General features: G+C 38.5%; 1 protein-coding gene across 2 annotated transcripts in view; it reads right to left on the reverse strand.

The window, feature by feature from the left end:
- The window catches only part of lrba (LPS responsive beige-like anchor protein), an 875,634-nt gene that overhangs the window by 194,666 nt on the left and 653,805 nt on the right, over positions 1 to 27,163 (reverse strand). For both annotated transcript variants that reach the window (XM_043699606.1, XM_043699616.1), the window contains exons 44-46: positions 26,551 to 26,691; positions 23,159 to 23,278; positions 1,365 to 1,517 (exon numbers count right to left, since the gene is read on the reverse strand). In XM_043699606.1, the coding sequence (XP_043555541.1) occupies positions 1,365 to 1,517; positions 23,159 to 23,278; positions 26,551 to 26,691 (414 nt within the window). The remainder of the gene's footprint in view (positions 1 to 1,364; positions 1,518 to 23,158; positions 23,279 to 26,550; positions 26,692 to 27,163) is intronic.

A 27,163-nucleotide genomic window follows, 5' to 3' on the forward strand; every position in this document is an offset into this window, starting at 1 on the left:
CCACTCACCTATTGTACTCTATGCTACTTTCTCCCCACCCCCACCCTCCTCTAGCTTATCTCTTCACGCTTCAGGCTCTCTGCCATTATTCTTGATGAAGGGCTTTTGTCTGAAACGTCGATTTTACTGCTCCTCGGATGCTGCCTGAACTGCTGTGCTCTTCGAGCACCACTAATCCACTATTGTACTATGACCACGGCTAACACTAAGCAGGCAGCAAGGGCCTCAAAGTCTACCTGGAATGCTGGTGGTACGAGGAGTTCGACAGCTTTCAGATGGTCTAATTCCCAAAACCTCTAGCGGCATGCAAGCCAACCAGAACTTCCTAGCTGACTCCTGGCAATAGGGCATTATGTATCTTCATTTGGCTATCCACTGTGTGCAAACAAAAGCCCGAAGGCCTCTAATCCACCATCTCAGAAAGTTGACTTGCTGGCAGCATGGAATTTTACTCCAGCTCACCTCTGTTTAATCATGTGGTAGAAAAGCCTGCCCTTTATTTTTCATCTCAAATTCCCAGAAAAGCTATTTAAAGCAGAACACTGGCAATAAAATATGACATTAACAGGAGAAATTCCCCAGATTTTAGTTTTATTCAGCTAACTCAACAAAATAACAAGATAGCTGAACATGCATAACATGTGGTTTAAATACTGGGGTTACATCTACTTATGGGTTATGAACACCAATGAATTAGAATTTTCAATATGTAAAATAAGTAAACAGGGCAACACAGTGGCTCAGTGGTTAGCACTGCTGCCTCACAGCACCAGGGGACAGAGTTCGATTCCAATCTGGAGCAACTGTCTGTGTGGAGTTTGCATATTCTCCTGTGTCTGCCTGGGTTTCCGCCGAGTATTCAAGTTTCCTCCCATAGTCCAAACATATGCAGGTTAGGTGGATTGGCTGTGCTAAATTGTCCATGTTAAGAGATGTGTAGGTTATTAGCATTAGCCATGCAGGGTTTTAGGGAAAGGGTACTGGGATCAATCTGGATGCTCTTCAGAGGTTGCTGTCGACTTGTTGGGTTAAATGGTCCGTTTCTACACTGTGGGGATTCTATGATTCTATAAATTAAAGAGCAATTAATTGCCTCCATCAGAATATCCAGCCACGCGAATCTTTTATATAATTTACTTGGTTTGAAACTGGAAAATAGAACCAAATGATTCAAGATTAAAATGCACAGCTTTTCAGCTAAATCTCAATTTTTCCTTTGAGTATTTAGCTCCATAGCTGACTGATGAAATTCAGAATAACCATCTTACACAACCATTTTTTAAATGTGATGTTAATTCATATGGTAAACCATTTCCATCAGCAAAGATCATCTGCAGAATAGACACTAAAAACAAATTTCTTACCAGTCTATGTATGCGAACAAACTCTTCTGGAGTTTTGGCCCAGAGTGGAAGCTCTACATCAGACACCACAGTTCCATCATCCATCACACCCAGATTATAATTGTTGGAATTAACAAACATCTCAGGGAGATAATAAAATTCAGGAATCAGTTCCTGTTAAGAAATAAACAAAGGAATACGTTACTAAAATAAAGGCTTAATAGTTGAGTCTATATCATCATAATCAACTTAATCATTAAAAAATCAGGCACATTTGAAGTTAAGTGATGTACCATTTATTCTATTCAGATGAAATTTGAATTTGCTAGGTATAATTAAACTTGTTAGCCAATGTAAATTTGTTTTTAAACACTGAAAAATATACATATTATTGTCAATGTAAGATTAACTGCAGTTCAATAAATCTCAACTCCTTAAAAAAACAAGTTTTGTGAAAATCTGTAATATCAATGCTGTTCAATGGCAATTCATTTATAATAATTCCAATAATGAACAGAGTTCACAGGAACGTGCTCTGAATAAGGGGAACAGCTTGATATATTGCACTTAGATTTTTAGAAAACATTTGAAAAAGTGCCAGATTAAAAGGTTATTGTGGAAGATTAAAGTGCATGATGTAGGAACGAGCATATTGACATGGATAGAAACAAGGAGCAGAGAGTAGATAGAAGTATGTATTTTTCAAGTTGGCATGATAGAATGAATGGTATTCCACATGACTTGGAGCGTACCTCACCTGTTTACATTTACATTAATGAGTCAGATGAAGGGATGAGGGTATGGTTGCCAAATTTGCTCATGGCAGAAACTTGGGTAAGAAAGATGTTGTGAAGAGGACATAATACAGCTACAAACAGATATAGAAAAGTTAAGTGAGTGGGCAAAGAGTAAAATGTGGGAAAATGTAAAATTGTCCATTTGGACAGGAAGAATTAAAAAAGAAACAAAACCAAGAACTGCGGAGGCTGGAAATCTCAAACAAAAACAGAAATTGTTGGAGAAACTCAACAGGTCTGGCAGCATTTGTGAAGAGAAAGCACACAATGTTTCAGGTCCCGTGACACTTCTTCAGACTGGGGAGTGTTGCCAAACAAGGAGACCTAGGGTTCCAGATGCATAGTTCCTTGAAAGTGGAGTTGCAGGTAAAAAGAGTGGTGGAAAAGGCAGTAGAGAAGCTTGCCTTCATTACTCAGTGCACTGAATATAGGAGCTGGAACATCATGTTGCGGTTTTACAAACATTGGTGAGGCCACTTTTAGAATACTGCATTCAATTCTGGTCTCCCTGTTGCAACTTGAAAGGGCTCAGAAAAAATTTACAAGAATGTTGCCAGGATTGGAGGTTTGATCTAGAGGGAGAGGCTGAATAGGCTGATGCTTTTTTATTCCCTGGAGAGTCGGAGGTTGAGGGGTAACCTTGCAGAGGTTTATAAAATCATGAAGGATATGTATAAGGTGAATAGCCAAGGTCTTTTCCCCAGGGTAGAGGAGTTCAAAAAGAGAGGGCGCAGGTTTAAGGTGAGAGGGGAAAGATGTAAAAAGGGGCAACTTTTTCATGCAGAAAGAACTGCCAGAGGAGATGGAAACAGGGTACAAATACAACATTTATAAGACACCTGGATGGGTACATCCAGGAGTAGAAAGGCTTTATAAGGCCAAATGGGACTGGATCAGTTTAGGATATCTGGTTGGTGTGGATGAGTTAGACCAAAGGGTCTGTTTCCATGCTGTACACTTCTCTGACTTGATGACTCATATTATTTAAATGGTGAGGCATTGCAGAATTCTAAGATGCATTGGGGTCTGGGTGTCTTCCCATATAAATAACACAAATGTTAATATGCAGCAAGTAATTAGGAAAAACTAACAGAATATCTTCATTTATCATGAGGGGAATTGAATACAAAAGAAAGCAGATTATACTAGTTATACAGGACACTGTTATGACTGCATCTAGAATATTTAGCACAGTATTGGTCACCTTATTAAAAGAAGGATGTAATTGGAAGCAATTCAGCGAAAATTTACCTGAATAATACCTAGCATGAGTGGATTGCCGGGAATGAGAAGAAAGTTTGGACAGGCTAGGCTTTTTCTGCTGAATTTGGAAGATTAAGAGGTGACTTGACTGAAATATCTCGAGGAATCTTGGCAGTGTAGATGTTTCACATTATGGGAGAATCTAGAAATAGGGACCACTATTTAAAAATCAGGTGTTGCCTGTTTTAAGCAGAGACAAACATTGTTCTCTCAGAAGGTCATGAGTGTTTGAAGCAATTGTTCCTGAAAAGGTGGTGAAAGCAAAATCCTTGAATATTATTATAGCAAAAGGTGGAGGCTATGGTATTATTGATGGACTGCTAATCCAGAGACCCTGGTAATGTTCCAGGGATTTGGATTTAAATCCTGCCATCGCAGATAGTTGAATTTGAATTCAACACAACTCGGGAAAAAAGAGTCTAATGATGACCATGAATCTATTGTTGGAAAAATACATCTGGTTCATTAATGGCCTTCAGGGAAGAAAACTGCGATCCCTGGTCTAGCCTACAAATGACTCCAGACACACAGCAATGAGTTTGACTGTCAACTGCCCTTGAGGTAATTAAGGATGGCTAATAAATGCTGGCCTAGCCAGCGACACCATCAACAAATGAGTGAATACAAAAAAAGATAGTTTTACGTGTTTGCTAAACAAGGATCTATCAGTGTAGGCGGGAATAAATATATGTCATTACAATCAGATCAGCCAAGATCCAAACGAATGGCAGAGGTCTGAATAACCTCCTCCTGCTTCTTATTTGGATGATTACATAAATTAATTAATAAGTAATTAACTAACCACTGTTTATTAGAATGAAAAAGACTTGCATGGAAACTGGATCTTTCATGTTCTCAGAATTTCTTAAAGCATTTGTGCAAGCAACAAATTAGGTAAATGACCAATAATCCTTGTTGGTCAAATGATAATATTTCCTGAAAAATTCCATAATACTGAAAATGTCATCTCTTACATCACCTCATCTCATCTGAAAGAGAGCACATCCAACAATACAACAGTCCTTACAGTCAATATAGACGGAAGCACTTGAGCTCATTACCTTCTGAGCCAGAGCTGAGAGTGTTATCACTGAGCAAGCTGACAATTAAAAATAAACAAAGAAAAACCTTGTCGATTCTCAGAATACTGCATCAGTATGCTGAACTTCTTTTGAATTTGAAATAATGATTCAAAAATGGACTCAAACTACAGATGTGGGTTTGTTACAGTTTAAGTGTAAGGACAAAGAGAAAGGCCCAGTACAGCACTTGAATTGATAGACCCAACCCTTCAAGTCTCCAGGATTTTGGAGGTAAAGGGAAAAAATATCATTCAAGTTTTATACGCAATACTCAGAGGGGTCTAAATCAAAGTGAGAGAACTTAAAGATACTCTGGTGGTACAGCTGCTATCTCTAATAAGGCCATTTTGTCAGTAGTCATCAAATTACTAAGAAGAACACAACATTTTTTCATAGTTATGGACCTGCATTATATTTTTATGACTTGTCATATTTATAGAAAGATTGAACTCCTTGATATCATATTTCAACTGAGTTAAACCATTAAGTTGTCTCCTCTCTGCAGTTTCCAATAATATTTTATTTCAGGTCCAATCATTGAACACTACAAGAGGATTCCTCTTTACATTAACTAAAACCTGCACATACGAGCAGCTGTTGTTGAATAAATATGGCGATAGGATGGAGAGAATAATTTTGACTCTTAGTCAAAATGAAAATCAAGAGTCATGTTTAAAGGTCTTCAAGTGTATATTATGAATTTACAGCAAAGTCAAAAATTACTCTCAGAATTGCTTCCCCTCTTCTTACCTTTATCTCTGAGGTCAAAGCCCTTCACCTTTACAGTTCTCAATTAATTTGTGGTAACCTCATACTCATTAATTGCAACATTATTATTACTGGTTAAAACAAGTAGTCTGTAAGCTATTTTGTCACTCCCAAACAAAATAGAGATAATAAATGTAATTGCTGCAGTATATGAAAAATCACAGCAAGTGCTGCATGTAAACTCTGTCTGGCTCTTAACAAGCACAAACCACATGCCTTTTAACAAGCAGAAAAATACAGGCCAGTCTGATGGCTATTATGTGCAATGGCCCTGTGCAGCCATGTCAAAAGCAAGTGGCTCTGATCTAAATCCCTTGTTGTTATGGGTCAGTGGACCAGTAGTTCTTGGGCACCCCTGAGGGCCACTTGCAACAGCACCAGTTTTCCAAGCAACTGACAGCAACAGAACAGGTCATCAGATGCTGAGCAAGGTCAGATTGGAACAGTCAGTGCAGAGACAGCAAGGATCAAGAAACGAATTAAGTTATTATCGCTTCTATCACCAAGTATGTCATTGTATACAGAATTGCACATCTTTCTAAAGAAATTTCACATTTAACCTAACATGATGAAAATGCAAGTCCTTTGATTTAGCTAGCTTCACTAAGGTGTATTGCCAGATGAGAACACAACTACCAATTTACCACCATAAAAGACAACTCTGCAACTTTTTAAAACAATATAATTGCTACAAAATGAATATGCTGCGCACAAATGATCTCTGAAGAACACTATTATTTTAAGGAAAATAACTACAAGATCACATTTTATTACATTATATGTAAAATCAAAATATATAATTAAAACATAAGTTAATAAATTAATAAATTTAATTTGATTGAATCTTATTTTTATAGTTGGGCTTCCATTAAAATTATTCATGAAACATTGAGAAAAGTTGTACTCCTTATTTGTAGATAGTCAGATTATAATAATCTGAATTTTTATTGCACCTTTCATGACTATGTAAGCGCCACAAGTGATACACAGCCAATAAAATTCTTTTGAAGTACACACTTCTACCATGTTGGGAACATCACCAGATAATTTGTGCACTGCATAGTTCCACAATTAGCACCATGCTTATGACTAAATATACTGAATTTGTCTAATTACTTGCTTAACACTTTAAAAAAATCAACATAAAATTTAATCTCAAGTGTTTGAAATTGAAAGATGAAAATAGCAAAATGATTGTAAAATTTTTCAATGCGTGTTTAAATGAAAAGACAATTGCCTCAATTTCCATCTATGTAAAATATGCTTTTCAAACAAAGTAATACGCAGCCAAAGACAATTCATAAATTCTTACAATATCTCTACAGTAGAACAAGAAATAAAAATGACATTTTGACTGATAAATGCCTGACATTGCTCAATCAACTTACAGTTTCATTTTAAAAATATAGCATGACCTAAGAGCTATTTTGAAAATAAACATCTGCAAATTGAGTGATTTTAATTTTTTTTTTTACTTTCACAATGTTTAATTGCCCACTCCCTGTGAGTCTCTCCATTCATAAAAAAACAATCCCCAAAGTTTCTCTGTTTACTAGCCCTTCCATTTAATGAAGAATTTATGCAAAGTGGTGATACTCTGCAGAGTGATGTTATGATGAGAGAGAGTCACTGGTTGGCATTATGCTCAACATGTATTCTGCTCATCATAACAGATTAAAACATAAACCAGAGGAGATTAGCACATATTGATTAACACTAGTTTGTTGATATGCCAGCTGAAAATTTCCTTCACAATCTGACAAACACGAATTTCACATATTTAAGGACAGGATTGAAGAATCATTGTAAAGAGAGATTTACTTTACATCCCACCTACTTTTAACAGATATTAAAACTAACTCCAAAATATATATTTGAAATTGGGACAAGCAGTTTTAAATTAACTATGTTTTTACATGACAAATACAAATAAAACTACAATGTTTGTTTCATATACTTAATGCACAATTTTAATCTTGGGTCAGAGGGAGGAATGGGGCTCTGTGGTGAGCAAACTTATTCGATGTTTCCAATGTAAGACCAAGGAAAATCTAACTCTCAGGCCTCAGCAACATGGAGCACATCTAAGTCCAGTTAAACCTGTGATAATGGTGGGCAGACAGCTGTAGACCAGCTTGACAGCAGGTTGCCAATTTCTTGGTTCAATCTTTAGTGAAAGGTATACCAAGTTTTAATTGATACATTGCTAATTGCTAATTGCTTGGGATTATTCAGCCTTGCTTTTTGCTTTTACAGAGACTCTTATCTCATCAGCATGGACTTTGTGCACATTGGGGAAATAGGCATGCATCATTTCTTGGACTAGATGAAATTCCGATCCTGCTTAAAGAATTAATTTTGGAAGGAATCAAATTACCACTCCAACTCTGCACTCTATAAAAGATAATAATGAACAGAGACAATGGTGTTAGGTTACATAGTCTCATAGTCAGATATTTGTGGTTGACAAATATAAGATATCTATATATTCAAAGGGAAAATGAACACATTAATTCAAGGTAATGCGGATTCAGATTGCTTATTGAAGCAAGAACAGCCAAGACTGATCTATTCAAGTCGTCACACTCAACAAAGTGAAGAACATTTTTGAGAAAGAAGTGATTGGATGACCAGCCACATGAACTCAGTGGCTACATAAGGTTAGAATCAAGAAATTATATATAAAGTACACATCTCTCAACTCCATAAAACCAGTCCTCATTCTACTAAGCCCAAGTCAGGTGTGGAACACTCTCCAGTGAAACACTCTCCACTGACCTACATGGGTGCAGCTGTAAAAACACTCAAGGTGGTCATCACCATCGAGGACAAAGCAGCTCCTGGAATGGCACCATACCCATGAACAACAATACCTTCCATCATAGATGCACTATAGTAGCAGTGTGTACTATTTACACTGAAGAAATTCATCAAGACACCTGTGGCTGCATATTCTAGACTCATGACCTCTACTACCTAGAAAACATGGGCAGCAAATACATGGGAACACTACCAGCTGCAAGTTACCCTCCAAGCCACACAATATTATGACTTGGAATTCTACATCCACTTTTTTTCACTGCTGCTGGGTCAAAATCCAGCAATTCCACAATAACACGTTGGGTGTTCCTAACCCCATAGACTGCAGGGAGGCTCACCACCACTTTTCATAAGCGTAATTAGGGCTGGACAATAAACACTGGCTTAGCCAGTGAGGCCCACACACAGTAAAAACAACTTTTTTAAAATAAAATCAGAATTTGGTAGATGGAGTATACTTTGATTTCTAGAAGTGGTGAAAATGGTGTAAAACTGCCACTAAGGGTGAACAAAGTTGAGAGGACAAGCAGTAGCATCGAGAGGTGTGGTGCTGGAAAAGCGCAGCAGGCCAGGCAGCATCTGAGGATGAGAGTCAATGTTCCTGATAAAGAGCTTATGCCCGCAATGTCGATTCTCCTGCTCCTCGGATGCTGCCTGACCTGCTGTGCTTTTCCAGCACCACACTTTTCAAATCTGACTATCCAGCGTCTGCAGTCCTCACTTTCTCCCAGGACAGGCAGTAGGGTCTATGAACAGAAAGTGGTTTTGGTGTTCTCACAGGTCCTTCCTAGAAGTTTAGATGTAGGTGTTATGAAGATTTGCTACGTGAAATACTAATCTTTAGGTTTATCAGCTGGTTTCATTTTTTTGAAAAATGGACAGTGTAGTGCAAGATGGCTGACGGATTCTATTTGCTAGTCCAAGAGTGTCAAACTGTAAAAATTGCTAGTATCAAGGATAACTCCAAGAAAATGAGAAACCCTTTTCTGATATTGTTTATCAAACAGAGGGTAAACTAACCTCCCCTAATGTCTTCATTGTAAGAGAATGTGAATCTGCCATGGCTCGGCCTAGTGCAGTGGACACAATAGAGTTATCATGGTACTTTATTTGGTACCATTACTTTGCAGTTTGAAATCCAGCCATACATAGAAAAGGCAGGGCAGGCTGTTCTCAGTCTGACTCTCCTTCTCAGCCTTTCCTCTTGCCAGAGGAGTGGTGACCCTCAGGTTAAGTCATTACCAGTCATCTTGTTCTAATAAGAGAGCAACCTTATTATCTGGTAGGATTATGACGACTTTAGGAGGGGAATAGCCAGCTCAGTCGGCTGGAAGTCTGGCTTGCGATTCAGAATAATGTTAACAGCGTAAGTTCAATTCTTGTACTAGCTGAGGTTACCGTGAAATACTGTCCTTCTCAACTTCTTCCCTTGCCTGAGGCGTGGTGACGCTCAGGTTAAGCCACCACTGCTGATCTCATTTCCATGAAAGTGCAGATCTATTGTCCGGTATGAATATGATGACTAACTTTACAGAAGTGTTGAAAGATGGATACCCAAGAATCAGAATAAGATCCTTTTCTTTCTTTTTATATACAGACAATTCAAACTTGCAAAGAGAGTACAGAAACAATACCTTTCTTGACAGATAACTGATAAGCTTAGGAAACTGTGAAGTGAACTGTAAAAAGCTTCAGGAAAACAGGCAGGTTAGCAGAAGAGGTGAAGGGGTACCACATGCAATTTGATCAGGATAAGTGTGGCAGCACTACTTAGGCCAAAACTTTAAAAATGGGACTTCATATAAGCTAAATTAAAAAGCACCGAAGAACAGAGAAATGGAGGGGTCCAGACACAAAATTCGCTTGAAGTTCAAGGACAATTAGTAAAGATATAGAAGTCATTATTCTGGATTTTATAAATGGCCATAGAATATGTGAGGAAATTAATACTAATACATTTATATTAAACACTGAAGGACTTGAGTAGAGTTCAGCAAATTATGAACTATTTTGATAGATTGAATAGAGTAAAACTAATTTCTTCCAGTTGGAGAGCTTGTGACTTATTTATTTACTTTGTTTTTACATAGTCAGTACTGCTGAGCAATATTCTTGCCAGTGGCTAGAGGGAATACTTTAAACTCACCTTCAAGTTCTGTCCAATGATCTGTCCTCAACAATGTGAGTCATCGGTTGGACTGCCCCGTAGCTACAGTCTCAAAGATCCTGAGTACCTTACTGCTACTGAATGGCTGCACAGAGGCAATGGTCAGTCTAGAAATGGTTAAAATGATTTAAAACTTGTCACTGAGGGAGACCAAAACTGAGTGAAACAAGTAGTAGGGTCAATGGTGAGAAAGTGGTTTCTGGTGAATACTTGTGCCTGCAAAAGGTCCTCAGCTGTTATTCCGTAGTTTAAGGCATTTTTCTACAAAGGGCAGCATGAGGGAAGGTGTACTGCTGATGGAGTCCACTGGTTAAGGGTAGACTTGGGTTAGAGTATAACTTCTCCAGTAGCTTGCCTGCTCCAACTACCCACCTGATATATGGATGGGAGCATTGTTGCTCAGAACTGACAGTCAGGAAAGGCGAGGTGATGAAAGGTGGATGGATGGCAATGGGTCAGCATTATCAAGCACGCTTGTACTGTGTTCTCCTAACCTGGCTGGCTCTATTACAAGGTAGGCATCTCTTCGGCTCAAGCAATTTTAGTAGAATCAGTTGCGCTTCCCCGTGAATCATGGTCCTTTAGAGAAGTCATGAATTATAGACTGTACTCAGAAACCTTTTGGAAGGTACATTGTGCCATTACCTGCACTCCATCACAATGTCCCTTCATAGCCCCATGCCTCCTCCACTCCAATTCGTGTCACCCACTCATTTCAAAAACCTGTCTTATGTTCTCTACTATACACCCCTCACCACCAACTCCTCAACCCAATAATCCTTTCATATCCTCCATGACATTCCCCGTTTTAATCACACCCATTCATCCAGTATACATTGTAAACAACATCAATGTATCATACATTAAAATGACATATGTGGAACTTCCCTGAAAAACATTAATTCACAAATTGTTCTTGGAAGTAAAATATGTTGTTAGCGAGTTTTGAGAAGATTTGTAGCTCAGGTTGAGGTTGTGGATGTAGGTTTGCTCGCTATGCTACCTACCATGCTAGGTAACATCTTCAGTGAGCCTCCAGATGAAGCGCTGCTGATGATTCCTGCTTTTTATTTATATATTTGGGTTTCTTTGGGCTGGTGATGTCAGTTCCGGTTCTTTTTCTCAGGGAGTGGTAAATGGGTTCCAAGTCAATGTGTTTGTTGATAGAGTTCCAGTTGGAATGCCTTGCTTCTAGGAATTCTTGTGCATGTCTCTGTTTGGCTTGTCCTAGGATGGATGTGTTGTCCCAGTCGAAGTGGTGTCTTCCTTATCTATACGTAAGAATACTAGTGAGAGAGGGTCATGTCATTTTGTGGCTAGATGATTTTCATGTATCCTGGTGGCTAGTTTTCTGTGTGTTTGTACAATGTAGTGCCTTTCAAGTTCATTAGCTGCTGTTTTAGTGTGTTGGTGGGTTTGTGGGCTACCATGATGCCAGGGGGTCCGAGTAGTCTGGCAGTCATCTCTGAGATGTTTTTGATGTAGGGGAGAGTGGCTAGTGTTTCTGGATGCATTTTGTCTGCTTGTTTGGGTTTGTTGCTGAGAAATTGTCTGACTGTGTTCATTGGGTACCCATTCTTTTTGAATACATTCAAAAGGTATTCAAAAAGAATGGGTACCCAATGAACACAGTCTGCCAATTTCCCAGCAACAAACCCAAACAAGCAGACAATACACGTCCAGAAACCCTAGCCACTCTCCCCTACATCAAAGACATCTCAAAAATGACTGCCAGACTACTCAGACCCCTTGGCATCATAGTAGCCCACAAAACCACCAACACACTAAAACTGCAGCTAATGAACTTGACAGACCCTATACAGACAAGTAGCAAAACTAATGTCATTTACAAAATACCTTGCAAGAACGTAACAAACACTACATTGGACAAACAGGCAGAAAACTAGCCACCAGGATACTTGAACATCAACTAGCCACAAAACGACATGATCTTCTCTCACTAGTATCCTCACATACAGATAAGGAAGAACACCACTTCAATTGGGACAACTCATCCATCCTGGGACAAGCCAAACAGAGACACGCACGAGAATTCCTAGAAGCATGGCATTCCAACCAGAAATCTCTCAACAAACACATTGACTTGGACCCCACTTACCACCCCCTGAGAAAAAGAGCAGGAAATGACATCACCACAGGAAATGACATCACTAACCCAAAGAAACCCCAAACATATAAGTAGAAAGCAGGAATCATCAGCACAGTTACCTAGTATGGTGACGAAACATCTGAAAATGAACCTTCCAGCTCAGCAAGCAAACCTACATCCAAAAATATGATGCTTGAAGGAACATTGTAAGAGGTGAGGTTTAAGGGCTCTTTTTATATACTGAATGGCATAGTTATGGGATAGTGGGAAATTTGGATAGAGAACTGGCTAACCGGTCAAAGTCAGAGCGTAGTGGTAGATGGTAAATATTCAGCCTGGAGCCCAGTTACAAGTGGAGTTCCGCAGGGATCAGTTCTGGGTCCTCTGCTGTTTGTAATTTTTATTAATGACTTGGAAGAGGGAGTCGAAGGGTGGGTCAGTAAATTTGCAGACAATACGAAGATTGGTGGAGCTGTGGATAGTGAGGAGGGCTGTTATCGGCTGCAAAGGGACTTAGATATGATGCAGAACTGGGCTGAGGAGTGGCAGATGGAGTTCAACACTGGATGAGGGGTGAGTTGATAGAGGTTTATAAGATGATCAGAGTAATAGATAGAGTAGACAGTCAGAAACTTTTTCCCTGGGTACAACAGAGTGTTACAGGGGACGTAAATTTAAGGTGAAGGGTGGAAGGTATAGGGGGGATGTCAGGGGTAGGTTCTTTACCCAGAGAGTGGTGGGGGCATGGAATGCGCTGCCTGTGGGAGTGGCAGAGTCAGAATCATTGGTGACCTTTAAGCGGCAATTGGATAGGTACATGGATGGGTGCTTAAGCTAGGACAAATGTTCGGCACAACATTGTAGGCCAAAGGGCCTGTTCTGTGCTGTATTGTTCTATGTTCTATGTATAATCAAGAGTCCTGGTTCATGGAATAATCACAATATGAGGTTCTGTTTTGACAACTGGAGAGAACCACTGACTTTGCTTGACATCTTCAAGATCTTCCTTCAAACTCTTTTGCCAATGCCAGTGATCATTTACATTAGAATAAGTGCTATGAAATATTAGAAGCTAATTTATTGAAAGTTTAGTGATTGTCACTTCTACAGCATTGTAAGAACAGCATTTACTAATTTGAAAAGATGATATGTGAATGTATGCTTTCCTTCTGAGCAGTCTACACATGCTATTTTTCTGCTTGGTTCATTGTTTCTGTCCACAATGAATATGGGGTGAATTGGCAAGGGGTTGTTAGTGGGGTGGGCTGCTAATTGCCTTTAATGTAACTGGGTTAAAGACCGAGGCAACCAAGGCAGGCCTGCTAACAAGCCTCAGCACTTGGTCACTTGTGTCTGCCTACAGTCTATTCCCTAATTACCAATACCAATCCTGTTCAACCACTTCAATCCCACTCCACTAATTGTGACATTTGAGTAGTTCTGAAGAGTTGTTGATGCGTTGAAAAGCATCCTTCTCTTTCATAAAACTCTGTTTTTTTGAGGCCACGGTTGTCTAAATATCTCTGGTAAATTCCTATAGCAAGAGTTCTCCTCAATTAAGACCTGCATCAAGATGCAAAACAATCATCTACTAAGTTATCCAATATAAGGAAAAATGATCTTCTGTGACCAAACTATCAAATAGTTACAACAGCAGCGGCTCTGTGGCTGAATACATTTTAAATATCCTAATGCATATAGGGAAAACAACGCCATGTAATAAGTACATGATAATAAATTGGAGACAGATTTCTGAGGACCAAAAGTCTAAAATGACTAGATAAAAGAACTTTGTGTCATTTGGTTCTTTTTGCTCTCATACCTTGATAATTAAAATTGGAGCACTGTCCAAGTCTTGTAACAGGACTACCTGACCAGAGAATATTTTCCATCAGCACATTCTTATGAACCACTATCTGCAATCTTATAGACCTGATATCGGGGCACAATGCTCAGCTAAATTTAAGGCTTACACCTTGTCAGCACATTGATGCACGCAGTGAAAACCAGTTAGACCTCGTGGTGATGTTGGAAGGAACATGCTTTATAATTAACATGTGCAATGAAAGTATTAATGCATAAACGTATTTGGTGGTGACCTCCAGCAGTATCTTTAAAAAGTCGACTCCAGCTACATATAAATAGGGCACAGCCTTCGCTTCAGGCAGCCAGATTTTGGGAAGGGCTTCCTGTTTATTTATGCAAAGAGCCGAACAAATGATTTCAGAGTGGGTGCTTACATTGAAGCTTTCGCTAATGTACCAGAACTCTCACTTTCACCATAGAATAGGCAATTACACATTGTCCACAATACTGGCTACTTCAATATTCATGTTATTCCAGTAAAACAGGCAAACTGTCAATAAACCTTTAGGCCCAAGTTTCTTGGAGACAACTTCATTGCTGCAATGGTGAAAATAAAGTCCCATTTGAGGCCAAAAGATATCACAGGCCAAGAAAGATCGCCAACTACAGGTAAGTCATCCACGGTAAGAAATGGGATGTGGCAGGCTCGAAAGATGCAGCAAAAAAACATTTTGGAAGAAATGAAAAGAAACTATTTTAAATGGCAGCTTTGCTTGACAGCGTGGCATGTTCAAGATAAGTAGTGGAAAGAAAACCTGTAACTCTTAACACTAACAAGATCATTTCACTGGCACTCAAGCTGCAATATCCAACCACCAGATGTAATCTATTGGACCAAAACCTATCAGATGTGAATTTCTTGTTCAGTTAAGAACATCTGAAGGAAAGAAATCAAGACCAGAGCATGGAAGATTAATCATCAGGTCAGAGACTAGCAATAACTCTTGAGTACACGAAAGCAAAGTCAGTCAGCATGAAGGTGGTTTAAGACTCTATAGATTAATATTACTGCACCTACCTCTGACCTCCCTTGTCTTTGCTCGTCCTAAAACAAGTCAAAGTTTAAATGAAGAAACGGACATCATGTCTAACAAAGTATTCACTGTCTTGGATGTATTCAATTTAAAAGAAAGGTGTTCAAATAACTAAGTGAAGCATTGCTATACAATGAACACGCTTTTTACTTTTGCATGTCATGGTTATAACATTTTCAAATTCTTGCAAATAACTACTCTGTAATGTACATTTCAAAGAATTTGACAGAATATCATGATTGAACCAGAATTAATCAAATACTAAAAAAATTATGAGGATCTATTAAAATCATTAAGGTTGCTCTCTTCAGCAATGGAAGATAAAGCAAGATGAAAGGCAGAGCCAAAAAATCATATATTTTCCTCTTTCCCTACATCCTATGGAAAAGCTGCCAGCCTCAAGCTTCAATGTACCTTGTACTATAAGACAGACTTCTACAGTGTCTGGTGTTACCCATTGGCAGCACTAAATAACTTGCAGAATGGCTGAAGGTAAACCATGTTTTTAAGCATTGGTGATAATTCTCCCTGAAATAAATATCAATATATTATTTATCCAAAAATATTTTGCTGGCAACTGTAATGAAAAAAATGGCCAGGTGGCTTTAGTTATTTTTGGGAGGGGAGTGGGACAGAAAGAAGTACCATAAAGAAAAGGAATTTTTGCTGTTTTGCACTTTTTGTAAAGGGAAATTTTACTGTTATGAGAAGAGTTTTACCATTTTCATAGAATTTTATAGAATCCTTACAGAGTGGAAACAAGCCCTTCAGCCCAACAAGTCCACACCGACCCTCCGAAGAGTAACTCACTCAGACCCATTACACTATATTTACCCTTAACTAATGCACCAAATCTAGGCATCCCTGAATACTATGAGCAATTTAGATGGCCAATTCACCTAACCTGTGCATGTTTGGATTGTGGGAGGAAACCTGAGCACCCGGAGGAAACCCACACAGACACAGGGAGAATGTGCAAACTCCATACAGGCAGGTGTCAGAGGCTGGAATCGAACCTGGGACCATGCCGCCGTGTCTCAGCGATGCTAAGCACTGAGCCACAGTGCCAAGTAGCAAAGTTCTAAAGAACTTCAACAATAAAGTTGAATTTTACAATGGAATTTTATATTATTATTACGGACACTAGGATCATGTGGGAGTGTGGAAATATTCCCTGATTTCTCTTCACTGTTTGAAGCCTTCTTCTCTGCCCCTTCCACCCTCACCTATAAAGAAGTGAGTAGTTTATCAATATCTTATTACAAAATCTGTTCTAAACATATCTCTGCTGCTCCTTTGTTCTCATAGCCCACCAAGCCAAATGTCAGAGTTTCCCACCTTACTCATCAACTTGCTTTCTCTAATTTCTGTTCTGTCCTTCTCTTTGTGCTCTCTTCAAGTTTTCATATATCCATGAAGTTGGCCTCCTGCTCCCTCTACCAGCTTTCCAACAAACTGCTGACCAGCCAACTTCTCTTTCTGGTTTCCACTTCAGGTGATACTATTCACAAGTTTCCTTTAGTTAGGTACTGTGCCCTTCCCTTCAAACCTGCCATGGACATTCAGTTCCTCAGCATTTTGTTGCTTCGCAAATCCATAGCCAGATTTCCCAAAACTATGGATGTGAACACATCCAAATAGGTCTAAACCATTGCCAATGTAGTGAAATAGTCCTTATCAAAGTCACAAATGGCATCCATGATTTGGAGGTGCCGGTGTTGGACTGGGGTGGACAAAGCTAAAAATCACACAACACCAGGTTATAGTCCAATGGCATCCTATGTGACTGGGGCTGTATTAAATTATTATTTTTCATCCTTCCTGATCTCTTGATAATTGATTGCAGCATCCACCTCCAGTGCTTCTCCATTATCCAGCTGCATGTAACTACCTCCATCTGGTTTCATTGTTATTCATTTGAATCACAAACTTATCTTCAGTAGGTTCTCTTTTCACTCATGTTCCATCACTCGAGTCTTCCATTTTATTTTCTCTCAATTCCATTTCTTATCCACATGTTCATTCTCAGTAGCATCACCTGGAACAAGACAGTTCTGCCTAATCTCTCTCAACCCCTATGTGCCTTTGAATTGTCATGTGGCTTATCCGACATCTAATAACAAATGAACAGAAATTTCAATCAGCTAGAAGTTAGGAAAAGTGAAACCATTGCCTTAGTCTCCACCACAAAATCTGATCCCAAGGCACTGATACTATTTGTTCACTTTTCGAGACTAAATCAAACAACCTATTTTACACAGATAAACTGCAGATCTTGTATCTATTTCATTGCCAAGATTGCATACTTCCTTCTCTGTAACGCCATTCTTGCCTCTGTTCATGTGGTGCTGAAAACTTATTTGTGCCTTTGTGACCATTAGTCTTGACTATTGTGATACTCTCCTGGTCAGTCTCCCATCTTGCAACCTCTGTGAACTTGAGTTTATCATGATAACAGACATCAAGAAACATTCACTCATCATTCATGATCACCGAATTATGTTGGTATGTGTTACAAGTCCTTCTATGGCTCTGACCCTCTTTATCTTTACAACATTCTCCAGTCTTGCTGATGAAATTTCTGCATTGCTCTAATTCTGAACTCTTAATACAGACTTCAAATGGTCTTTGACCAAACTTTGAATAACTGACTTAGTAGCTCATAAGGTTTGAAGTCAATTTTTGTTTGACAATGCTCCCACTTTCCCGAAATACCCGGAAATATTTTGATACTAAAGATAAATTCGAGTTGTTATTTTTGCTCACTTGCATTCCAATTTTAATACTGTATCGTGTAAACAAAATTGATTACTTTCTTTATCGTGTTTTTGGTGAAGGTTATAATAGATTTAATTTATGTTTATAATATATAATTTGAAATAAGCAATAACCCTGATGTGAATAAACAGGTAAGATTATTTTATGCCCAAATCAGTGCACTGAGATTATTTTTCTTAAGTAACATTCCCTTTTATGTAAATATCTTTCCGTTCGCCGAGCTGGAAATTTTTTTTGCAAACGTTTCGTCCCCTGTCTAGGTGACATCCTCAGTGCTTGGGAGCCTCCTGTGAAGCTCTTCTGTGGTGTTTCCTCCGGCATTTATAGTGGCCTGTCCTTGCCGCTTCCGGTTGTTAGTTTCAGCTGTCCGCTGTAGTGGCCGGTATATTGGGTCCAATTTCCAGCTCGGCGAACAGAACCACAACAACGAGCACCCGAGCTACAAATCTTTTCCCAAACTTTAAATATCTTTCCACTTACTCTATTTTGGAAGGCCTTAATATTTGCTTATTTATTAATTTTGCTTATTTATTAATTTTGCTTTTGGAGGACTGTTTTGGGTTGGACTGCATGGAACTTGCACTTATTTTCCACAAATCTTCATGCAAATGTCTTTACAGACCTCCCAATAAGATTTGGTAGAAATAGCAGAAGAATATTTTCTTAAAATTCATTGTGATATGCATGGCAGTCACAGCACTAAATGCCTAAAAACATTAATACACCATATATTTTGAGATGAAATACTTAATCTTTGAAAATAGCATGTGCCTCAGATCTTTTTAAAAAATGACTAGCTATTTTGTGCTTTGAAAACAAAATCAAGAAACAGTAAGACTCTTGTAAATTTCTACTCTTGATATTTGGGGAAATATTGCCAAGCTAAGATAGCTTTAATCAAAAAACAAGGAACGTATGAAAAAAAAATTAAGAACCATTAATATTGTTAAGAGACACTACCATAAGAGAGAGGTTCAAATAAAGGTTTTATCCCAACATATTGGACTTTTGTTTTGATCACGAACCACAAGGCTTTCACAGTACCAAGACATGAATTGGTTGTGACCACACATATGCTTCAGTTTTCTTCATTAAAGTGTGATACCTACTGGCATGAACTCTCTCCACAGCCAATTCATGGGATTCTCTGCAATGTTGATTACCACTGACCTCCAGGCTAAGCTAATTAACAGATATTTGAAGAACAAATCAAAATAATCAATCAGTCCACTGTGCAAGAGAGTCTCTTGAAATGAAAAAGATCACAGAAGATTTGTCCTGATGTCCATTAGCCTAAAATAAAGTAGATATTCTGTATATTTGGCAATAAACTGGTTTGTTGGTGTGTTGTGCTTTGCTTATTTGCAAATTTATTCTGTGATTAAAACTTAAGCTGAATGGAAACTTAGAAAACAGAAAAATAGTTAAACCTGGAGGCTGTTGATGCTAAAAACTTCTGTTTTGATTTGTGTTTTTGGATTGTGATATTGACTGAATACTAAAAAATGTAGGAGTTCAATAGAATCCTGCCAATTTGAACGCCCTGAAGGATATTAAGTATTTCCATTTTTCAATTCATCATTACTAGATAAAGTACATTTACACAACACAGATTTGGAATCAATTAGTCAGTTAGAATATTTTCCTGTTCTATTCATTCAGCAGTTCTATATAATTCCAAATAATTTATTGTCCAGGCACCACAAAAACACTATTTATCTGAATTAGAAACAGAAAGTGCTGCTGCAGGTCAAGAGGGAGAAATAGAGTTAATGTTTCAAATCCAACATGAGTCTTTTTTGGAACTCTCTATCTGAATGCTGAGAGGTAGGAATACATCTACTTCTTCTTTATAATCATATTTTAGGCATTTATTGCCATGACTGCAATGCATATCACAAATGTTCAGAAAATATTCTTCTGTTTCTTCTAATAAATCTTAGTTCAGAATCATATGTAGGGCAAACTCAGATTTGAATCTCATGTGTTTGATATTCCCTCTGGGGTCAGGAAACTGATAATTGGACTATTTAGGAGTCTCAAACCCCCTCGCTCTCCCTCCTTCAATCCAAGGGGAAGTAGTTGCCTCCTCAACTGAAGTGGATGCGTTGAGGAAGCAGCCAATCTGGGATGCTGGTTGGAAATTGGGGTGAGACTACACAGGTGCACATCCAAACATACTATGGCAATGACTTGAATGAGAAAATGGATGCGCTCGTGATCAAACAAGAAAGGTAGTAGTCTAATGCTCAGCCTCAGGATATTCTTCACTTCTCTGACTCAACCTGGAGATTTTCTTTGAGGAACAGAGGACGTCCCTCTTTCTAGATGATGGCAAGAGGCTACTCTTCCAGCCAATACTGGCATGGCTGTGGGTTGCTGCGACTGACAGCAATGTAATTGTGCTCAGGCAAAACGGCCAGTTTTCCAGAAAGGGTTCAATAGCCTTCTTTGTTTCATCAAGGTGAGTGTCTTGGCAGACTCACATGACAGGCCCCAAGATATCAACTCCAGTAGCCACAGGAATCAAAGAGACTTCAGGAAACATGCACACATGACAAATACGGGTCCAGGGTACTTACCAGCTTCTCAGAAAAGTTCAAAGTCATAGCACTGTTTGAGAACTTGTCAGAACTGATATTCGTGGCTTCATATATAAATGAGTATCTGGCAATGGTCAAAGACGCTGGCAAAGCCTTACCTATTTTATTCTTTTGTCAGGGAGATCCTATAGTGAGAGTATAATAACCTGTCCTCCTGCTCTGCTCTCCAGAGTCCAGGGCCCTGCTTCTCTCACTGAGGACTTGGCACATATTCAGAGAACAGTTCTCCCATTATGAGCTATTGCCTTTAGGTTCAATTTAACTCTCTACATTATTAGTAAGTTTGAATCCCATCTTTTATACAACTTGATGCCAGGAGAGTGATGAATTCCAGAAGTACCTGAGCTCAAAAGTACAAAACGCTTGAACCATAACCGTTGTACACCAACTGTACCTGTCTCTTTATGTGGCTGTCCACTGCATTGCTGTTTCAGTGTGCATGTTCTGCTTTAGACTCAGTGTGCAGCACAGGCACCCCAACCCAAATCATAAACTGGCCCTCAATAAACTATCAACGATAACTTTAATAAACCTCATCTCTGAGTCAGACATTTTTCCAGGGCCCAATGTTCCCATTCTGAAAACTAGCTAGCCTACAGGAAAATGACACCAGGAATCTAACATGCTCATCACCAGCATTATCCAAAACATTGTCCACCTCTGATCCTGACACCGGTGCCACCTAAAAATCCTGCTCCATATCTTTTCACTCATCACAAAGATTTTCAACTGCCATTAACTGTGCCCATACTTCTGTGGAGTTAATTGCCACCTAAATTTCATTGTCCTCGTCGAGTTAATAGCAATTGTCACCACAATTCACAAGTAATTTTTAGTCACTACATCAATGATATTAAAAGAACATCAGCTGAAAAACCCACTATCTTTTTGTTGGTCATTGTGTTTTGATTTTATAGTCAAAGGTGCCTGAGACCTATTAGATAATCCAATATATCAAACTTAACAATCACAGAAAATGCTGGCAGCATCTGTGGAGAGAGAAACATTGTTAATATTTTGAGCCCAGTATGACTCTTCTTCAGAACTTTATAGTAGGAAATCAGTAGTAGGTTGTGAAGACAGGATTAATGTGTAATCAGGACTGCGCAGAGGATGAGATGCAGCTGGCAGATATCTACATGAGCTAAAATCTCTTCAATAAAGAAAATACACAAAAGGTTGAGAGCTCAAGGTTTGGGTGAAGATTTGTAGCTCGGGTGCTCATTGTTGTGGTTCTGTTCGCCGAGCTGGAAATTTTTGTTGCAAACATTTCGTCCCCTGTCTAGGTGACATCCTCAGTGCTTGGGAGCCTCCTGTGAAGCGCTTCTGTGGTGTTTCCTCCGGCATTTATAGTGGCCTGTCCCTGCCGCTCCCGGTTGTCAGTTTCAGCTGTCCGCTGTAGTGGCCGGTATATTGGGTCCAGGTCGATGTGTTTGTTGATGGAGTTTGTGGATGAGTGCCGTGCTTCTAGGAATTCCCTGGCTGTTCTTTGTTTCGCTTGTCCTATAATGGTAGTGTTGTCCCAGTCGAATTCATGTTGCTTGTCGTCTGCGTGTGTGGCTACTAAGGATAGCTGGTCGTGGCGTTTCGTGGCTAGTTGATGTTCATGGATGCGGATCGTTAGCTGTCTTCCTGTTTGTCCTATATAGTGTTTTGTGCAGTCCTTGCATGGGATTTTGTACACTATACTGGCCAATATACAATGAAACTGACAACCGGAAGTGGCAGGGAGAGGCCACTATAAATGCCGGAAGAAACACCACAGAAGCGCTTCACAGGAGGCTCCCAAGCACTGAGGATGTCACCTAGACAGGGGATGAAACGTTTGCAACAAAAATTTCCAGCTCGGCGAACAGAACCTCAACAGGTTGAGAGCTACTGGTGATGAAAGCATGAGAGTGGAAGAACGTGATATTACAACAATGTAATTATGAATTCTTGATCATGGACTGACTGTGGACTTTGAAATTTAACCAGTGACGAGCAAGACAAGACGATTGCTCACTCCTGTACTTAGCACATCAGGAGGAGAAATGACAAGGTGTAGAATTGTAAGCAAGAACTGAACAAGTGTCTAGCTGGCTTATGTTTAATTTGGAAAAGTTTGAGCTCATCCACGATAGTAAATCAGACACCTCAGCAATAGTCACAACATTGACATTGTCACCAGAAATGTGGCTACTATGACCACAGTGAATGGAAAACTGTATATGACACAAAAAAACAAACCTTGAGGTTTGCTAGACAAAAGGATATGGAAGGACAACCATTACAAGTAGTGTGCATCCCAGGTAGAAATCAGTAGATATGAAACTGTGAAACCTCAGAAATGTACAGAATCATAACTAAAACTGGAAATTACTTCTCTGCACATAGTTGTCAGAATATGACCAAGTAGATTCAGGCTTAAATATAGCTGCCAAGTTAAAAAGTTCATCACTTTTTGGGAAACACAAAGTAAGTGATCCATCTACTTTTAGAATCATTGACAAGATTGTTCAGTACAACAATAAACAATTTTACATACCTTTACATCAGAGGTATCACGTTGACAGTTGCGCCATGCTCTGGACACTGCTGAAAATGTTCTATCGGCATGATCAAATTTTCCTCCTTGTAGGTTTAGAAAGAAGGTAGTAAATGGCTCCTGCAAAGGAAAATATTTAGGAATATTGGGGAAAAAAATATACTGCACTTATACACTAAACAACCATATGTAGTCAATTATGGAATAGACAATATCTGACATTCATTGAGCTTTGACAAAACTGGAAGTAAGATTATGATAACTTGTCAGAGTTTCTATATTACATGACTCCTTCAACACTTTGAACCGAAGACAAACTTCTGGATTTATCTAATTGAGTAATTTTTAAAATCTGTCTGATTTGTTCTATAAACAATATTCACTTTTTTGCAGTTGAATTAACTGATTCTTCTTACAATCAGCTCAAATACTTCTTAAAATATATTTATTTAAAAAAAGCTTCCTTCCTGCTTTGCATATTGTAGATAGTAGTGACTGATTTGTTATTCAGAATGACTGATTAGTAAGAACTATCAGAGGCAATACAATAAAACAAAAATATGCAAAATTGGAGGTGTAATGGACAGCAAAGAAGGTTACCTCAGATTACAATGGGATCTTGATCAGATGAGCCAATGGCAAATGGAGTTTAATTCAGATAAGTGCGAGGTGCTGCATTTTGGGAAAGCAAATCTTAGCAGGACTTATACACTTAATGGTATGTCCTAGGGAGTGTTGCTGAACAAAAAGACCTTGGAGTGCAGGTTCATAGTTCCTTGAAAGTAGAGTCGCAGGTAGATAGGATAGTGAAGGCGGTGCTTGGTATGCTTTCCTTTATCAATCAGAGTATTGAGTATAGGAGTTGGGAGGTCATGTTGCAGCTGTATCAGATGTTGACTTTTGGAAATTGCATATTGCATGGAATTCTGGTCTCCTTCCTATCGGAAGAACGCTGTGAAACTTGAAAGGGTTCAGAAAAGATTTACAAGAATTTTGCCAGGGTTGGAGGATTTGAGCTACAGGGAGAGGCTGAATAGGTTGGGGCTGTTTTCACTGGCTGGAGCATTGGAGGCTGAGGGGTGACCTTATCAAGGTTTATAAAATCCTGAAGGACATGGATAGGGTAAATAGACAAGGTCTTTTCTCTGGGTGAGGGAGTTCAGAACTTGAGGACATAGGTTTAGGGTGAGAGGGGAAAGATAATAAAAGAGACCTAAGGGGCAACTTTTTCACACAGAGAGTGGTGCACATATGGAATGAGCTGCTGAGGAAGTAGAGGAGGCTGGCACAATTACAACATTTAAAAGGCATCTGGATGGATATATAAATAGGAAGGATTTGGAGGAATATGGGCCAAGTGCTGACAAGTGGGACTAGTTTAGGTGAGCACATCTGGTTAGGATGGATGAGTTGGACAAAGGGTCTGTTTCCGTGCTGTTCATCTCTATGACTCTATAATTCTATTCAGCAGTGCAGGCAGCTTCTGTAAAGAAGGAAACAAATCTGACCTTTTGTCAGAACTGGCACTGTTAGATTTTTAATTGGTCTAAAAAATAGAACATTATTACTATGCTACTGCTTTGATTAGCAGACATACTGACAGTTTGCAAAATCTATATGATGCGTTTGGGAATTTATACAGTTTATCAGGAGGGATGGGTTGGATTGAATTTCATGCCTAGACTGGTAGAATTATTCTGCTCAAACAGTATGATAGTATTTGTCAAAAAAAACTAGACTGTTACATAATGATAGAAGATACCGGAAGTTTGAATTACAAATGGACAATGGGACTTCAAAGAGGGTGAAAACAAGAAAAAAATGCATAATTGCATAGTTTAGAATAATTCATATCTGTCTACTTATATACTAAATATGAAATGCTGTGTAATATAAATAAGAGCTTATATGTTAACAGCCATACAATTCTAAAGAAATCATTAAGTGCAGAAGAATAAAATAATTTAGCTCAGTAATTGCTGCTCCTTCCTTTCTCATCTGTTATTCTTTTCTGTATAATAATGTATTCTCATTGCCTACTCACTTAAAATCTTATTCTATTCTTCACTCTCATTTGCCCTTTTTTACTCTTCCAACATGTTCTGCATCTTCTGTTCCATCTTTTCCCATTTAATTCGACCTCCATCTCTCAATCTACCTTTGACTAATTTTCATTTCCCCACCCTTCTTAATCTATCTCTTTGTACTTTTTTTGCCTAACCCTTTCCTTCTGTTTTATTTGTTTTTTTTCTACCTCATTTTGCCTTTTCCCTTATTCACATTACCAACAATGACTCTCTCTTATTCTGGGATAAGAACAACAGAACAGGGATGAGGAGAAATATCAGCAAGCATTCCTACTCCTGATCTCTGTGCTTGCATGAACATTCAGTGAAGTCAGGAGCAGGCTCAGCTGTTATGCATTACAAAATAATTAACTGAATGTAGTCGACATTTGGTGTTTAGGTTAATACATTAATGGATACATGGATGAGGTGTAAAATGATAGCCAGGATCTTCATATTGCGGGTGGGCGGGCAGGCGGGGGGGGGGTGGAATTGTAACTGTATGAAATGTGCTGAAAATTTAATCATTATTCATGTTATAATAATTGACTTTTTAAATGTTTGAGGATTATCAGTGCTCAGAAAAAAAAGGAATAGCATTCAGTTATTAAAAATAATGAACTATATAATAAATACAAAAAGTTGCTAACACTGGAAATATGAAACAAAATTAAAAATGAAAATCAGAAAACCAATGAAGAGGTACATACCCAAAATACCTCTCCTCTTAACAGATGCTGCCTGGCCTGCACATATTTCCAGTATTTTTAGCTAGATATATTTAATCAATGTGTGTGTTGATTAAGAATGTAACAGAGGGGTTAGGCTTTTACAGCATTACTCAACAGTAACAGGCAAGCTGATTTGCAAACATCAATGTTTAACTGCAACTTGGTGTGTAAAAATATGGCCTAATGCAAATGCAGCTGGGTGCAATTGAAGAATGCTGTTTTTCCCATTTTTCTTTCTATATGAAGCTTCACATCATAAATAGCTTTATTAACAGTAAATCATTTTATGGGAATACTTTATGTGCAGTGCTGTCAAATTATCACCTAATTATGCAGAATATATACTAAAATGAAGCTATGAAATTAAGTTTTAAATTACCTTAAAATAAATTCTGATTTGGAAAAAAAATTAAGTAGCAGTAATTATCGGAAATTAGGCTAAATATTCCAGTTTACATGCAGGATTTATGTCTGCTTTGTGCTGCATTATTCAGCCTTAATCTAGGGACAACTGCGAGTGCTTTTTCAATGGAAGAGAGACATTAATGTACTGACTGGACGAAACAACTTTAAATTTTACAGTTATTGTACTTACAATTCTTAACAACCATGCGAGAGTGAAGCTACTGGTTGAATAATGAGTCCCATAGTGAAAAGGAGGAACCTGATCATCTTCCCAGTTTTCATGACGCTCCGAAAAGAAGGCTGCTCTTTTTGGGTTAAGGGCTCCAATAGGCTAAAGGGAAAAGTAAAACAAAGGCTTGAAATGAAAAGAATAAATTCAAAGGTTACATCAAAATGTTAATTTGTCCAATTGCTGCCTTAGGTTCTATTATCCCTCTGTTGATAAATGCCTGAACTAAAGATTACCTTTGGTCAAATGATTCAAGCTTTAAGCATCATGCTACTGGAGTTTTGTAAACAAAATGCACAATTTGAAATGTTTTGTATATAAAATAACCTGCAGCCTGTTAAACAAAAGTGTAACGAGTCTGTAACAAGCGAGTAGTTTATGATCCCTGAGGCACAAATAAAACTTAAACCCAGGAAATAACAGAAAAGGATTGGGAGTCTCATCCCTAGGTTCAAAACACTAAATTATGAGAAAGGCTGTCTAAAGGTGGTGAATACAAAGAGATCCAGAGTATTAAGAAGAAGACAAAGAATCAACCCAGAGCATTACACCATAACAACTGGACAAGAGATTT

This window comes from Chiloscyllium plagiosum, chromosome 1 (genome assembly GCF_004010195.1).
Source record: "Chiloscyllium plagiosum isolate BGI_BamShark_2017 chromosome 1, ASM401019v2, whole genome shotgun sequence".
NCBI classification, from domain to species: Eukaryota; Metazoa; Chordata; class Chondrichthyes; order Orectolobiformes; family Hemiscylliidae; genus Chiloscyllium; species Chiloscyllium plagiosum.